This window comes from Neodiprion pinetum, chromosome 6 (genome assembly GCF_021155775.2).
Source record: "Neodiprion pinetum isolate iyNeoPine1 chromosome 6, iyNeoPine1.2, whole genome shotgun sequence".
NCBI lineage: Eukaryota > Metazoa > Arthropoda > Insecta > Hymenoptera > Diprionidae > Neodiprion > Neodiprion pinetum.
In genome coordinates, this window is record NC_060237.1 from 20,163,271 (window position 1) to 20,178,772 (window position 15,502).

Here is a 15,502-nt window from a genome sequence, read left to right on the forward strand (position 1 = left end):
TCCTCCTGCTTTGCTCCGCTTGTGATACTGTTTTCTTGTAAAAGCATCAGACGGGATCAAGGAGAAGCGACAAACTGGATACCTGCCTCGTCAAATGAGAAACCACCGTGCATTGTCATGCGATACGTTCGTTGCTGATGCGATAATTGAGTCGGTTTTATAGTTAGAATATGTTCAAAGTGATTAAAAACGTTAACGTACGCTGAGAAAAATTTCATTTGTTACAGTAACTAGAAAAATTGAGTAAAACAGGTATTGTTGAAAAAACTGTTAGAATATCGTTGGAATGACGAAAAACGAGGTACGCGTAAACATTTTGCGCTATTGTCGATATTTTTTTAGTTAAATAAGGCTTTAACGTTAATTTATTGTTGCACAAGCATTAAATTTTCGCAACAGTTACAAGAAAATATAGTAACAGCGATCGTAATGAGAAAGAATAGTAACGGATACTGGACTTTCCGGTAACAGCTAGAAGACTAATTTTTATTTTCTACCTAGAACTATATTTTTCGATTGTGGTAAAAAATGAAAATAGCTAAGGACTGAGCGGTAACCGGAACTAAAAAATTTCCGTTTTACAATAACTCGTAGAAAAATCTATATTTATCCACTCTGAAGATATGTGCAAATTTTTTTAAGACTCTTTTTGGAGATATTTACATTCAATAAAATAAGCCCAAAAACATTACATTCGGATCAAAAATACCAGAGTGCAATTACTTTGAACTTCCAGATCAGAAGACCTCATCTCATATTGTGGATATTCTTTGCTTGTGTTATTTGAATTTGCGCGAAATTATTTTATAACATATAATAGGGATGTTGTTTTATTCGTGTTTACTAACAGTCGCGCAAGTAACACTGCTGGAGATTTTTTGTACGGTTTTTTCTATCCTACAAACTTTCTATCCAGACGCTCGGACCCATTTAATCTTAAGATATTTGATTTATCCGATCAATTTATCAGATTTGGATATCGTTTCACTTTTGTTTCAGGACTTTCAGGCATTGCAGAACTTGAAAACAACCTACGTGTCGGTACATCGATCATCGAGAAGATAACAAAGGAAATGTCAGACGAAAGTTGAAGATTGCAAACAAGGACATTGATGCTGGAGGGTGTGAATATGATTCCTGATGTTCCTGGTGATTCGTTTAATCCGCAGTGATCCGATCACGGGAAACCGGAAGAAAAGGTCTGTCTAAACAGGATAACGAAAGTTTTTAATGGCGTTCTTCTAGCGTTCAATTTTCTCCGCATTTCCTCTTTTTTATCTCCACTCTTCGTACAGTAATTAAGAAGGACAAGAAAAAAGTCCTGCAAACGCTTCTTTGCACCAGATGGTGTCCCGCAGCCCTGCCGCTAACTGGCTTATAATTAATCTGCCGCTTTTACTTGCATACAAGGTTGAGTATCTTTTAAATGAATTTCACGGAATACTTGATTTTCCGAATTTAAACGCGCGCAGCTGAGAGCTTTCAGCTCTGTCTTGCTTTTCCTTAATACCGCTGCACAGGTTTGATTCACGGCGCGCCTTTCGCCCGTAAAGGTGTCCTTGTTTCGTTCAAAGTATATTTGCAAAAGAGCCTCATAAGCGCACTTCGTCATTCGGGAAAGAGGCGAGGCAAAATGCGCCGACCCCAAAGCCGAGCTTTTCTCTCCCCTTGGCTCGAGCCGATATTTCGGGCGCAGCGTCGAGAACCAGGCCATCCCGATTCGGCAATTCACTCTTTCAAGAATCAAAGGATTTCTGAACGGAATTCTGCCCGTCTATCGAATCAATTTATCTCGATTTATTTCCTACCTGCAGTCAAGGCGAAGTGAAAGTTGCTTCCACATCTGCAGCTCGCTCGCAGGTTTATCATCCATGCAGTCCTTGACTATTTAGAGATTTTACCATAATCGAAAAATGTATAAATCAGGAAATCGTCTAGTATGTGTTATACTGTTCTTCTTGATCACGGTCACTCGTACTACATTTTCTTGTAACTGTTGCGATGATTCGGTATTGGTGCAACGGTAAATAGATGTTCAGGTCTTATTTGACTGAAAAAATGTAGTGAATTGAACAAACAAATTCAATATTACAACAAGTAGAAAATGCAGTCATTGACAGTTGGAATCGCACTTAAATTATTACTCGTCTACTATATTTTCTTGTAATTCCGAAAATATTTGCACTGTTATTGCAAGGATTTCAATTTTATCAGTAGTTAAACCAGGGGTTAAATTCTTACGTACATTTCGTTCCGTTTGCTCGAAATAATTCGAAGGGAGAGAAATAGAGCAAGAGAGAGAGAGGAAAAATGAAAAGGAAAGATAACGATGGAAGTATAAGAGGGGCGAGAAAAAAATAAGAAGAACCCCAGAGATATACGGAAGGCATTTGTCCCTCGCCTTTCTTCGTAAAGTATTCCTTCAAGGACCATAAAAGCAAACTAAGTATACACCTAGCATCCATTTTTCCCCAACCAATTTGTACGAAGTGCATCTTGTATAAAAAATTCTCGAAACCGGGATATCATCATTCCGGTAACTTGGTCAAGTTCGGAATAACCGTTCCGCAAGGAGCCATTTCAAGTCAGCAATGTCAGGAATCCAAAATCGTACCTGTTTCTATCAGCCGGGTCGTGTAATCACCTGCCAATCAAACTTTCCTAGTAGCGACGATTCGCTGATAATTTCTGCGTACGGTACGCGGTGTGGAATTAAGCATAATGAACATCGCTCGATTAACACTTCGCGGCGCCTCGTGTTCATTAATAACTCGCAAAACACTCGACATCCCTAATTATATCGTTAATTCGGTATTCTGCTAGATTGAAGTGAAAATGTGAGAGATAGAATGACGCGAGTTAAATGTGGAGAGGAAATTCCTGCGTTCGAACTTTGACACGATTAAAGCTGCTTCCCAAACCCGCAACCGAGTCACGTCTTGCTATAGTGCGGAAATCACGCGTTCATCAGTACCGACAAATTCGAGGAACTCATTTGTATGTCCAGCGAGAAAATGAATTGATCGTTTTAGTTGCTGTGGACTGATAATCGTTAATTATATTCTTGGAAGTCGGTGCAATTAATGATGTAACTAACAAAGTTATAACTTAAAAATAAGGACGATCTATAGTCAGCTAGATACATTTTTCTCAAAAGCGTATTAAGAAAATTATACATTTTCAATATAGAGTGAAGGAATGAAATTAGTACAACGCAACTCAAATACTTCTAATTGTAAGTACTTCTGCAACTTCTTCCTGGTTCGATTTCTCCATTCTAAAACAGTGAAAATAGCATTTTTTTTTTTTTACACCCAACTTATGTCCAATGATTTGGTGTATTGCATTATACGTAATTGAAAACATTTAATACGTCAACCTGAAAGTTCCCCGCAGTTATTTAACAGATATTGTATGAAAAACGAGCATGTTGTGTATCAACACAATTCGCGGCTGGAACTTCTATGGAAGATAAATCGCAAGTCAGGTCAAGCCATCTAGAAAAGGCAAAGGTCCCACATTTGGCAAGATAATGTTGCGCTGAAGGAACTACGACCCTAAACAATAAAGAAATGTCGAACAATGACTGAATAATTGAGGAGTCGTACGCGACTTCCAGCGCGGATTTTTACCTCTTAATTATCCACGGGTTTTACGTATTTTTGACACTCAGTTGGCTGCCAAATTTGGACGCTTGCCTGCCTGGACTGCAGATTCGCAAAGGGGTGGAAGGGTCGCGTATTGTTTAATTTTAAGACATACCTGCGTGTTCCCACTTTCCTTCTACGTAAAAAATTTCCACTCCTGTAACCAACACTTCCGGTACAAGTTCTTGACCAAACCTAAATTCCCGTCAATCACGATAATCGATCAAAACGAAAAATAAACCAACCAACAAGCTCCTACAACCTTCGTATTTCCGAAATTCTTCCAAATTTCTTCTTTCATCATTAGTGAAAAGTCAGTCCTCGCGTCACGGCATCTAGCGAACAACAATTACCTAACAATTTCAAGTCTTAACCGAATATCTCAACCCAACTAACCGTCAAGTCAACTAATTATTAATCCGCCAAATAAACAACTATTTCAAACTCTGATAAATACGACAAATCAACTAATAGATAATATCAACGCCACTGCAATAACGATTTGAATTTATAAACTACTACGAACAATACAACTTGTGATCTTGTAACCAAATATCTTATATTCAACGTGTAAGCAAATAGTTTGTAGTTTTTCCAAAAATCGATTCAACAAATAATCCCCAACTAAATACCCTCACTCCGCTAAAGTGTCGCGTGGGACAATACAGAGCAGTATAACGAAAGATAAATAAAGAATTGTATTCTTCCTACATGCAGGCGAAAAATAAGTGTACAAATTAAGGACTGTATAATAGTCGCTTTAACAAATTATTTCTCTTTGAGCAGCCTGCGCCGAAATTTATTTTTACATCTCCGGTGTTACAAGAAAGACGTACATAATTGCCTAACAGCCCGTCGTGGGCTAACAAAATGAAAATACTATTCAGATGAAACAATCTTGCTTACAGTTTTGAATATTTGAATAAAGATTGATAGAGTCCGACCTAACCAAACCTAGCCTAATCTAACCCAAAACTCTATTCGTAAGAATTTAGACCTAACCTAATTTAATATAACCTAACCTGATCTAACCCAATCCAACACAACCTCTGTCTCTAAACGTTCAGTCGGCGTTCAGATTCGCTTACAAATGTCGTTATATCTACCAAAACTATTGCTTTGGTTGTAACGAAATATAGTCCAAAAAAAAAAGATGAAAATCGGTTCAGCAGTTTTGGAGCTATGCGCGAACATACGTCGGGAGGACTTTGAATTTTCTACATTTCGAGAAGAAGATGCTCCTGCAATTGTCGACGTCACCAGCGATTTCCCGATGCATTAGGCGCCCGCGTGGCCCTAGATATTTCACATCACTGTCTTAGATCGCATTATTTCTACCCGGGCCCGGCCATTTGAACCACGGCGCTTCATCCTCGAAGGGTGAAAGGTAATTGATGGCTTCGTATCCGGGCAGGATCATTTTATGACCGAAATATGTTCCGATAAGACTGACGAGCTGGGAAACAGTTCAAACGGGGTTACGGCCCGAGGCTTACACCTATTTTTCATCCCAACGTTCCCGGATCCAGAGGCTCGTCATTAACGGGCTAAGCAATTCTTTCCCGCTAACTGACACTGTCTTTCCCCTAATTGTAAGCCTTGCGCCTTACCCGCTGACTCCGGGACTCCATTGTTATACACGCGCAATTTTTATGATCGAACCTCTTTTCTTTTTCGAACCGATCAATCGGTGGTATCAATTAATTCTAACAATATTGCTATCTCAGATCGTATCTTCTTTGATATTTTCGGAAAGGTGACGTACAAGAAAGAGAATCAACAACTAAAGACAACATATTTCGGTAACAACGCATTTTATTCACTTGGTAAAAATTTTATCGTTACTAGTAATAATTTCATTTCATTCAATTCAGTTACGTGTGTTTATAATAAATTTTTTGCATGGATTTGACATGTAGTAGCGTGTAGGAATGAGACTCGAGTCCCTGCAGAAACTTCATCTTTCGACTGATTCGCTCATCATGCTGTAATCAAAGAAAAAATTCGTTATCCGATGTATATGACGACCATGTCGTTTTGACGTGTGACATTATTGCGTTCGAGTTCTTCATCCTTGATGAACATTGAGAACATTTCACAAAACTTTCTACAGAAAAAACAACCTTCATGTTGTAGCTTCTCATCTAGGAAGAATAAGTGAAAGCAGACGTAGGCGTCGTTAGGAAACTCTGTTGGAATCGATGCGAACATTTCCGTCATTCTGTGAAATAAATGAAGATGAAAACTCAATCAGATAGTAAGTTAGTGACTTGGACATTCTATTTCCTCTTAACGGAACGTTTTCGATTGAAGTGTAACAATTTCGGACAAATCGAATTTTGCTAACTTGAGTTTGCCATGTTATTTCATGTAAGAAGCTCAATGATTTTTATTGTAAATGAAAAACTGTGACCAAAACAAGATTGAAAAAATGCTGGCATGCTAAAAACAGATAAAATAAATTTAATTTTTACTAAGTTACACAACTTATATGTTTAACTATCTGTCGCACCGGTAAACAAAGACCGTAAAAATCATAATTGACAGAAATAAATTGTTGTAAATCGGTAACGCGTTCCTATGATAGAAAAAAAAAGTATGGGTTGACTGCTGGAATCGTTTGTTATACGCGGTATTGTATTATAGGTAGAGCTCGATAAATATCATTTTCGTGGAATGTGCAAGTGTATATATTAATACATTAGCATCGAGGTCGTGACTTGTGTGATTTTTAACTCCTGTTTATCAGCAACTGACACGCGAGGCAATTTCTATTGGCGATTGTATCTCGGCTAACGATTATCAATGCATGAAAATGTGCGATGCATTGGTAATATGTACACGTGTTTGTATACGTGTACACACATGCATATGTAGCAGACTCAGCATCCGGTCGATATCGTTCGGCAGTTGCCTGCGAACATACGTGTATTTTACATAGATCATATGTACACCGTGAAGTGAGGGAGTGAAGGAAAATATACCTAATCAAGTAGCCTAGTTTATTTTACCGCAATCGGGAGTTTTATATTTTTATTTTCCCAATCGTTGCACGTCTCGAATTATCGTTCCGCATCGTTTGTACGAACGAAAACCAACTTTAAATTTTACTTATATATTTCTTCCATCGTTTCACAAATCTTCTCGTTTCTCGGTGTTATTTTTGGATCAGCTAAATATTTATAAATTCGATGCTCGAACTTTGAACAATATTTTATATGTAATAACGAGCACGTGATTTCATAAGCCAGACACGCTTCTCAACGTGGTTTGTAGGTGGATCGGTACTTGCCCATTCTTTCGTTGTCAGGTTACACACGCGAATACGTCTTACACAACGAAATCCGCTGGTAAATTTGATCAGTCGTGTAAATATAAGCTCGATCAACAAAATTTAAAAAGGCTCAAAGAACCGTGATTGGAATCCCGGGTGAAAATTCCACTTGGAAGTCGGAGGTGATAGACCAAAATTGAAAGATTGAGTTTAGAAAGATTTCAATAAGTACGAAACATTGAGGATAACGCTGCGTTACACGCTAAATGGTTAGAAACGTTTCAAGCTCCTTAAAAGCATTTCCACTAATTCTCTTAAAGATATTTCGCTGATTCAGAGGCGACTGCATAATTTTAAGAAAATCATGGCGCCTTGTCCGTCGCTGCGTTCTTATTGTTAAACTTATTAGGAATGATTAATGAATGAAGGATCCAACGTCAGTTCGGAAAATTATTTCATAATTGAAGCCCGTTGCGGTATATTATAACGCCAACAACTCACAATCGTATTTTCTGCACAGAGTTCCTACATTTTCATAAAAAACTGGCTCTACGTGTCTCTACGTAAGAATTTATCACCGTCCTGTATATATTTTTACCATACGCAGAACTTGCCACTAATTCTGTCGAGAAATATGTAATCTAACCTCATTTATCTAAAATATATTCTAGGACAGCTATAATTTACATACCTGCATAAGGCTTCATTTTTATAGTCCTATATACATTATAAATATGTTTGGATCATTAATTAAGAATGCCAAACTCGTATAATGTGTCTTATGTATTTTTCTTTTCGGTTTCGAATTTGGAAAAATGTAGAAATTTTAAATTAACGGAAAACATATTCAACATCTACTTATTTAAATGATCTGTTCAAGGCGGAATTGTAACCTGATCTTAGCTCGAAATTGCATTGATATATCCAGCTGAAAAAGGAAGAATGTTACCTACGTGAAGTTCGATAAAAAAAAAATGGTTGGTCGATGTAAACGGTAAGAAGTTTTTGCGTGTAAGCATAGGTTTTTTCTTTGGTAAAGAAGTTGTTTAAATTTTGCGCAATGTTTTAAACCGTGGTTAAAATATCGCATAAAGACCCACCCACAGGAAAAATAGAGTAGGTATAAAATTATCCTACAAGGAAGTGATAGTCCCATGAAAAAACAACTTGTGTATCGTAAAAAGGGGAGTTGCGACGATAAACCGCGGGTCAAGTAGACATCGATTGCAGTATTGAAACTACCGGAGAAACTCGGCGGTATCCATACTGCTTACACGGCAAATTCGTGGTATTATAGGCTAGTGAGGTATGCGCATTATGCATGTACGTGCGCAGATAGCGCCGCAGTAAAACGAATGCGCGGTTGCGTTGAAAGGTATCCACATGCAACGCAACGCATCGCGGATGCAGTTTGTCTCATGGAAAGTACGTCACGAAAACTGACGTTATATAGAAAACAATCTCGTATTTGAAAACATCGGACTTGCTGTACTAATTACGCGAGTCTATTAAACCACGATGCCGATCGTTACGACGTTGAGAACAACTGAAATGTCACGAATTTTCAAAACGAAATATCGAATGCACCGGTGTTTGCAGAAGTGTATCGACAAAACGCAAGTGCTAAATATTTAGAAAATACAAATTTTTTGCTCCAATTACGTTCTCTCTGTTCACTTTGTCATTGCCAGCGAAAATATGTTTACTGTTTACTCCGTGTTTTTGTTTCTTCATACGAAATAGTGAAACGGAAGTTTAGATAATTATCTGCTCGTTGTATGGAAATCCGTCCAATTCAAATTTCTCATCTAAACGAGGGACGAAGTGGTTTGAAATTTGGGTAAGCAGCCACATTCACTTTGCTTTAATAACGCAATAAAAATTTTGGCATATCTTTCGTTGCAATTGTACGTAAAATTTATCTCTCAATCGTTGTCTCGCGTTTGAGATCGGTAGACGGATATCCGATCGGATGTAAGGACGGAAAGTCTGTGCGCATGCGCGGAAACATGTCTGGAATACACTACCGACACAATATTACCAGAAAAAAAAAAATTATCGATGCTGCATCCAATCCGTGAATTTTCCAATTGTTTCAAAATTTTGATACAATGAAAAACCCTAGACCTCCTACAAGCCTCTAAAAGCATAATAATTCACACACGTCCGAACTCTCCGAAAAAAACGTTTAAAATTAACTTCCAAAAACACCAGATCTGGTGTCAAAGCGTCCAAGTTGGCAAACCTGTAATAGCGCGACTAAAGCGACTAGACAATCCGTACACATACACGCTACCAAATACCGTGCCACTTCTCTCCACAAACCCATAGACGTTCACCGAGTCGTCGCGTCGGGTTGTCTCTTTCGCGGCACGGCATCGCATCGCATCGCCTTGGTGCAGGTTGCAGCCAGTGTGGGCGGTGGATGCGCCGGGCGAGAGAAAGAGAGAGAGAAAGAGAGAGCGAAAGAAGGAAGGACAGCGCGATAGAGGAACGGGGTGGGGAGGGGGGGGGGGGCGGGGGTGAACGCAGAAGCACATGCACACACACACACACACACAGACACGCGCGCGTTGAGCGGCGCCGTCGAAACGGAGTGCGGCGTTACGGAGGATCGGAGCGACGGAAGGAGGGAGGGGGAGGGAGGGGGAAGGAGGGAGATCGGCGAGAGAGCGAGAGAAGGGGAAGATGACGGCTGAGCGGGAGGGACAGAAGGGCGGGGGGGGGGGGGGGGGGGGGGGAGTAAACCTCGGCCGTGCTCCGAAACGGTCCTGCCGGCAGTCAGCCGTGCTCCGCCAGCGTGGGGAGTTCGTATTGAGCCCGGAGAACCGTTAACGGAACTCACGTTGCGGCCCGCTCCCTCCCCCCCCGTCCTCCTCCTCCCCCGCGGTGATACGAATAATAAAACGGCGCTGGTCGAGTCGAGGCGGTGCCGGAATTCTTATGCCGAATCTCGGGGTTACGCACGTTTATACGTTGAATATCCTCGGTTGTTTATTGCTTTGGTTTGAACCGACGAAAAAATTCACACCGTAATCACGCCAAGACCTTTGAGTACGCGTTAATTCGCGGGTGATGTATGCATTGTCGTGTAGGATTTACCGGGCCGATTGAGTGACACTTGCGATTGTTTTTTTTTTTTTGTTTGTTATTTGTTTTTATTTTTATACCACGTAGGTGTAAAGAAATTGCCCATCGTAGGGTACTTGAACCGTTTAAATCTTAGGTAGACGTGGGTGCGGAATTCTGTTCAAGCGTATCGGTGGACGGATTCTATAACGACGAAGTGTAGTTTTGTTTCCGTGATCAATCCGTTGCGGTGCGAAAAGGTCGGTGGTTGTGATACGATACGGGTTCGGAGTGAAGTTTGCCTCGTCATGAACGCGGCCACGTGATAACGCGAGGTGCGGTTCCGAGGTTGATTTTGTAAACTTGTAAGTAATTTGAAGTAAAAGATAAAAACAAAAGATAAGAAAAAACAACGTAAAGATACTGTGCGCGATAATAATAACAGAGGATTATTCATATCGGGGAATATTAACACGAACGGAGAAACAAGGAAAGTGAAAATACTTCTCGACTCGTGAATTCCCCGCTATCTGTTTACGCGTGTTCGTTACTTCGTTATTCCGCGTATCGATAACGGAGCTGCGAGCGACGAGGTTTACGAAGTAGGAACGAGGCAAGAAAAAAAAAATAATAAAAAAAAAAAACACTAACGTAAAATAATAATCGGACGGTTATGGTGGGCGGCGGGGGGGAGGGGAACTTGACCTCTATCGCAAATGACCACTATTTCAGTACGCCGACTAGAAGCGAACAGTTTAGTCGCGTGTTTCCCGGCATCCCAGCAACGTTGCAGCAGCTAGTCGTAGTCATCATAATCATCATCAGCAGCAGCAGCGATGACATCTCTTGAATCAACCAAGTGATATCATTCCCTACTTCGTCTTCGTCGAACCTTTGGCAACGATTTTCCGTACCGTACAGAGATTTTTAAACACAAGCGCGCGTTTTTGTTGCGTTGCTTTTTTTTTTTTTTTTCTCATCTCCCCCAATTCTCTCCGATCCTTTCGCTTTTCATTGGAGAAAAAAAAAAACGAAGCTGTTTCGCGCAGCGTGGTGCGAAGTTTTACAATATATAACACTATAAACACGTGTAAAGCGATCGAGTGATAACTAACCGGATAGTCGAAGTGCGGGAATAATTGGACAAGTTCGGAACGGTTAGACGAAGGGTAACGGGAATCCCCCCCCCCCCCCCCCCCCTTGTCGCGTTCTTTTTTTTCGCCAACAAAACCACGTGGTCGCTGGTCCACGGAATTCGGGGAAAAACGCCCGGCGACCGACGATTTAGTCACTCACTCCGCAGTTTTACTCCGACCTCGTCATGAGTGCCGAAGCTCAAGTGCAGCGGAGGACTGCTTCAGTTTGTGCGAAGTGGACTTGGTCCGTTTTAGTTTTAGTGGTGGTTATTGTTGTTTGTTGTGCACCTCGAACGGTCGACGCTTACACGAACCAATGGGCTGCCCACATCGAGGGAGGACCCGAGGTTGCCAAGCAGGTCGCCGCCGATCATGGATTCCGATATTTGGACAAGGTGAGTCAGAATCTTTTGCGAGCGGTGAGAAGCACAGGCCTCTGACAATGAGTCAAAGGCTGAAACGAAACCGGGTTTAGAGAAGCGAGCTTGAAGTTGGTGATCGGGTCGACGCGTCGTTGTGAAACGTTGAGGAAAAACGGGGTTTCGCAATTATACAGTCGATGTTGAGAATTTGAGAAAAGGTTTTATGATTAGAAACTTCGTAGTGATTGAACTATGGGGTTTTTCATCTTGCGATGCTACTCGTTTTTGTTGTTGGACGCATTTATAGATTTTTAAAGGTACGGTACGACAGATGTTTGAAATTATACTATAATGCAAGATTTCTCGAACGATTTTCAGAGAAATTCTGGATGTCTGATCTGCGAGCAGAATGGTCTCAAAAACACTGCGATCGGTCAAAAAACGTTGTAATTATATAATTATTTTACTCGGTACTGTTTTTAATTCTCAGCTTTTTCGTACAAATTTGCTCGGATTCATTTCTACGAAGTTGAGATGTCTCGTTTCATTCTTGCTTACCAAATCATTGGCGCAAAGAAAACCTCTCCTCGCTGATATCTCTACCAATTCGTTTGTATTTTTCAAGAACATTAAGCATGTGCTTTTAAATCTTCATTCATTTTTAACGTTGGTTGTTTCCTCTTGTTCTTTAAACCTGTTGACTGTACCGCGCAGAGATAGTCTGACGATATGCCATCCGTATTTGTCATTCGCGACCGCCGACGAATGTAACACGAGCTGCAAAGGCACGCGCAGGTGTTTGTATAATATATTTACAAACGTATGCTGTAAAGGAAGCCTTCGAAAAGACCGATATGATTGGTAAGAACGGATAAAGCAATTTTCAAAACTTCCGATATTGACGCAAGAGATCAATTCTATCCCTCACGATTGTTCTCTGGCACACGTAATTTCTCTGTTTGAAATTATGCGAGCATAATATTCACACGATTCACGTGTAACTTATTTTTCACCTACAAGTCGACTACTTTTCTTCATAAATCTTACTCACAGGTACGTAATGTTATATACGCTTCTTTTGTGCTGGCAAATATCATTCTGCAATCTCGTGATTGTACAGATATAGATTATACTCTTGCGTCACGAATCTTGCGGCATATCAGGTGCAAATAAGTTTCGCGAGATATCTAATTTGGAATGAAAAGTGTACAGTGTACAACGTTGATAATTATTGCCACAGTCGGTGCGTGTTGGGTGTTTTTTGCACAACTCCATTTTCGATCAATGCTCCTTGAAATCACTATACCGTCGAAAATAATCACTCACATTTCAAACGTATCTTCGATTCTAATCTGATTTCCGGATCTTACAAAATCATGTAAATAAAGCAAAAGTTGAATTCAAATACGAGTCGAGTTGTTGACAAACATCTGGTGAAAGATCCTTGCACCTCTTGATCCGCCTTCGCGAGTTTGTTGATATTCCTCATTGACCTCTCTTACATTGAGTCTCTCTTCGTTGTACCAATACAATCGCTTTCACCGATCTGTTATGACTTTTAGTTTGAGGATCTCAGTGAACTAGAAGGAGTAAATCATAATTTCGTTTCGTAGTTTAATTATAGTGTACACAATTTGAAAGGTCTTTGGTACGACGGTAACCGGAACGTTCTTCCAACTTTATGAAGAAACATCAATAAATCAGTCACTAAATGAAAAAGAAGAATAGAAGAAATCGGAATTAATCAACCCTCGCGTTTCACAGTGCGCGAAACTTTCCCGTCCGTTTCATGTATCAGACGACTATGGAGAAATGCAAAGCTATTCAAGCCGTCTTGCGTCGCAAGCAGCAGCTGACTTTTTACGCCGTTGTTCATTCGGTCGCCCTTTGAAATATAAAATACGTAATAACCATCGACTGCCTTGCGGTTTGTCGTCGTCGTGGCGCAACGCCGAAGTTATAAACTCGATCGAGTGTGCGGTAACTGCACATGCGGCACCGGAGAGGTATATTTACTCACCTCTTGGTTAGTCGTGTCTCTCTCAACCGTGTGTAGGGGCAGGCAGATAGACAGACAGGAAGAGAAACTGCTTGAGGAGAAAAATTCTTCAACTTTTACGTATATACGTGTAGACTTTTATGACTGCGAGCAATTTTTTTTTTATCTTTCTTTATTTGTTTTATTTATTTTATCTCAATGTTTCGATGACAGCCCGGAGACTTTGTATCGAAGAGGTATGGAATACCATACACGAGAATACGGAGGCGAAGGAGGAAGAGAGGTCCTCTACCTCTGCCGGTATTGATTCTTTATTTTATCTTCTCCTCGTATTTTTTCCCTCCTCTTATAGCTCTCTTTTCTCCCTCTGTTCCTCAGCGTTTTTCTTCTTCCTTCTATTCTTCTTCATCCCTCTTCTTTTTCCAACATCTTTTATTACGTGTAATACTACTTATTCCGATACGATTTCACCCCGTCCTGGAACCTCTGAAGCCAACTGCATTTTCCTCTTTAATTTCTTGATAATAGTTGTTCGCAATTATCTTGCTCTTTACGGAGAATTTTTTTCTTCTCGTATGCATCATTTTCAATTATCGATCGATTCTACAAACTGTAAAGCAACATCTAATTTTCAGTCAGCGTGTATATGATATATTTGACAGTCGAGCAACTCGTTGTTATATGCCAATTATACGGAAGGATGAAGTTTACAACGTTACTGTAAGAAAAATCGCTACTTCGCATCTTTAGAAATGGGCGAGATTTAGTCAATCGTTATAAAAAAAATAAACTTCAATTTCGAAAATCCAACTCCTCGAATGTCATTTTGAAATGCCTAATGATGAACATTTTTTATCCTAAGGTTTCGTTACGTTAACGTTACTAACTTCAGCCTGATAATTATACAACGTATACGGATTTATTTGCGGAATTATGTACGCCGCAGACATATCGTCGTGATAATGAAATGTTTCTACTCATATCATTTCTTTCCCTTCTACCGAACCGCTAGTTTTTATGTAAACGGTGACGCATCATCGTCAGCGTTTGAGTAATCGCTGCTGGAATGAGCGTGTGTTGAAAAATTTTATACACGCATATATATACACGCATATGGGACTTTTAACAGATGCAAACATCATATAACAGCGTTAAAAGAATCGTCAATTTTCTTGTTTAAATATCATATATACGTGACATTATTGGCATTGTCTTAAATCAACGCAAGGTTCTTATTTTTTTTCTCTTGGCGAGACAATTAATACTCTGCGCGTTCTTGCATTCCCACAATTTCATGCATAAACTAATATTATAACATTTCGGTAATGCATATACATATATATATGCATGTCTGTATGCATACGTTTATGGAAATGAATAGACGGGATCTCTGAGATGTAATAACGCATGGGCTGCTATAAGGCTCGCTATAAAAGGCGTAACTCGGGAGAAGGCTGTACCGGTTTTGCCCGATGTCTTTAAATCTGGCAGACCAGCAGCATTCCACGTTATTTGAATCACGAGTTATTCCACCGTTTGCCGGAAGCCGGATCAGTCGATCGACATTGAAACCTCGTAACAAAATCAAGATGAAATTCATTTGGTCGTAATGGAGTAAATAAAAATAAAAACCCTCTCGTGGATTTATCTTACATTATGATTACACCTGTGCGTAATGAAGAAAATAAAAAAAAAAATCTGCACTACAAATATTATAATGCTATAATACTTATTTTTATCTCAATATTATAATAATTAATTATTTTTTTTTTTTTTTACACCTCTCCTGCAACTTTTACTCTTGGCTAATGATTTATACATGAGATACATCTTACGTACACTTTGTGGTTGTAGAATAATTACGAACGATCTACTTATCGTATATTCGATGTGCGACTTACGTCGTGTAGTTTTGTCGCAAAGATGAAGAAACAAGAGATGAACAAATGAATTTCAATACTTTCAGCGTCTCTTTTGCAGCCGTCGTCGTGCATAACCAAACGCGGTTGGTAGAT

General features: G+C 39.8%; 1 protein-coding gene across 4 annotated transcripts in view; it reads left to right on the forward strand.

The window, feature by feature from the left end:
- The first annotated feature begins 9,727 nt into the window (after nucleotides 1-9,727).
- The window catches only part of LOC124221153 (furin-like protease 1), a 140,583-nt gene continuing 134,808 nt past the window's right edge, over nucleotides 9,728-15,502 (forward strand). For all 4 annotated transcript variants that reach the window (XR_006883750.2, XM_046630880.2, XM_046630881.2 and 1 more), the window contains exon 1: nucleotides 9,728-11,521. Coding sequence is in view for 3 of the 4 variants with exons in the window: in XM_046630880.2 (XP_046486836.1) it covers nucleotides 11,312-11,521 (210 nt within the window). In the remaining variant the exon portion in view is untranslated. The remainder of the gene's footprint in view (nucleotides 11,522-15,502) is intronic.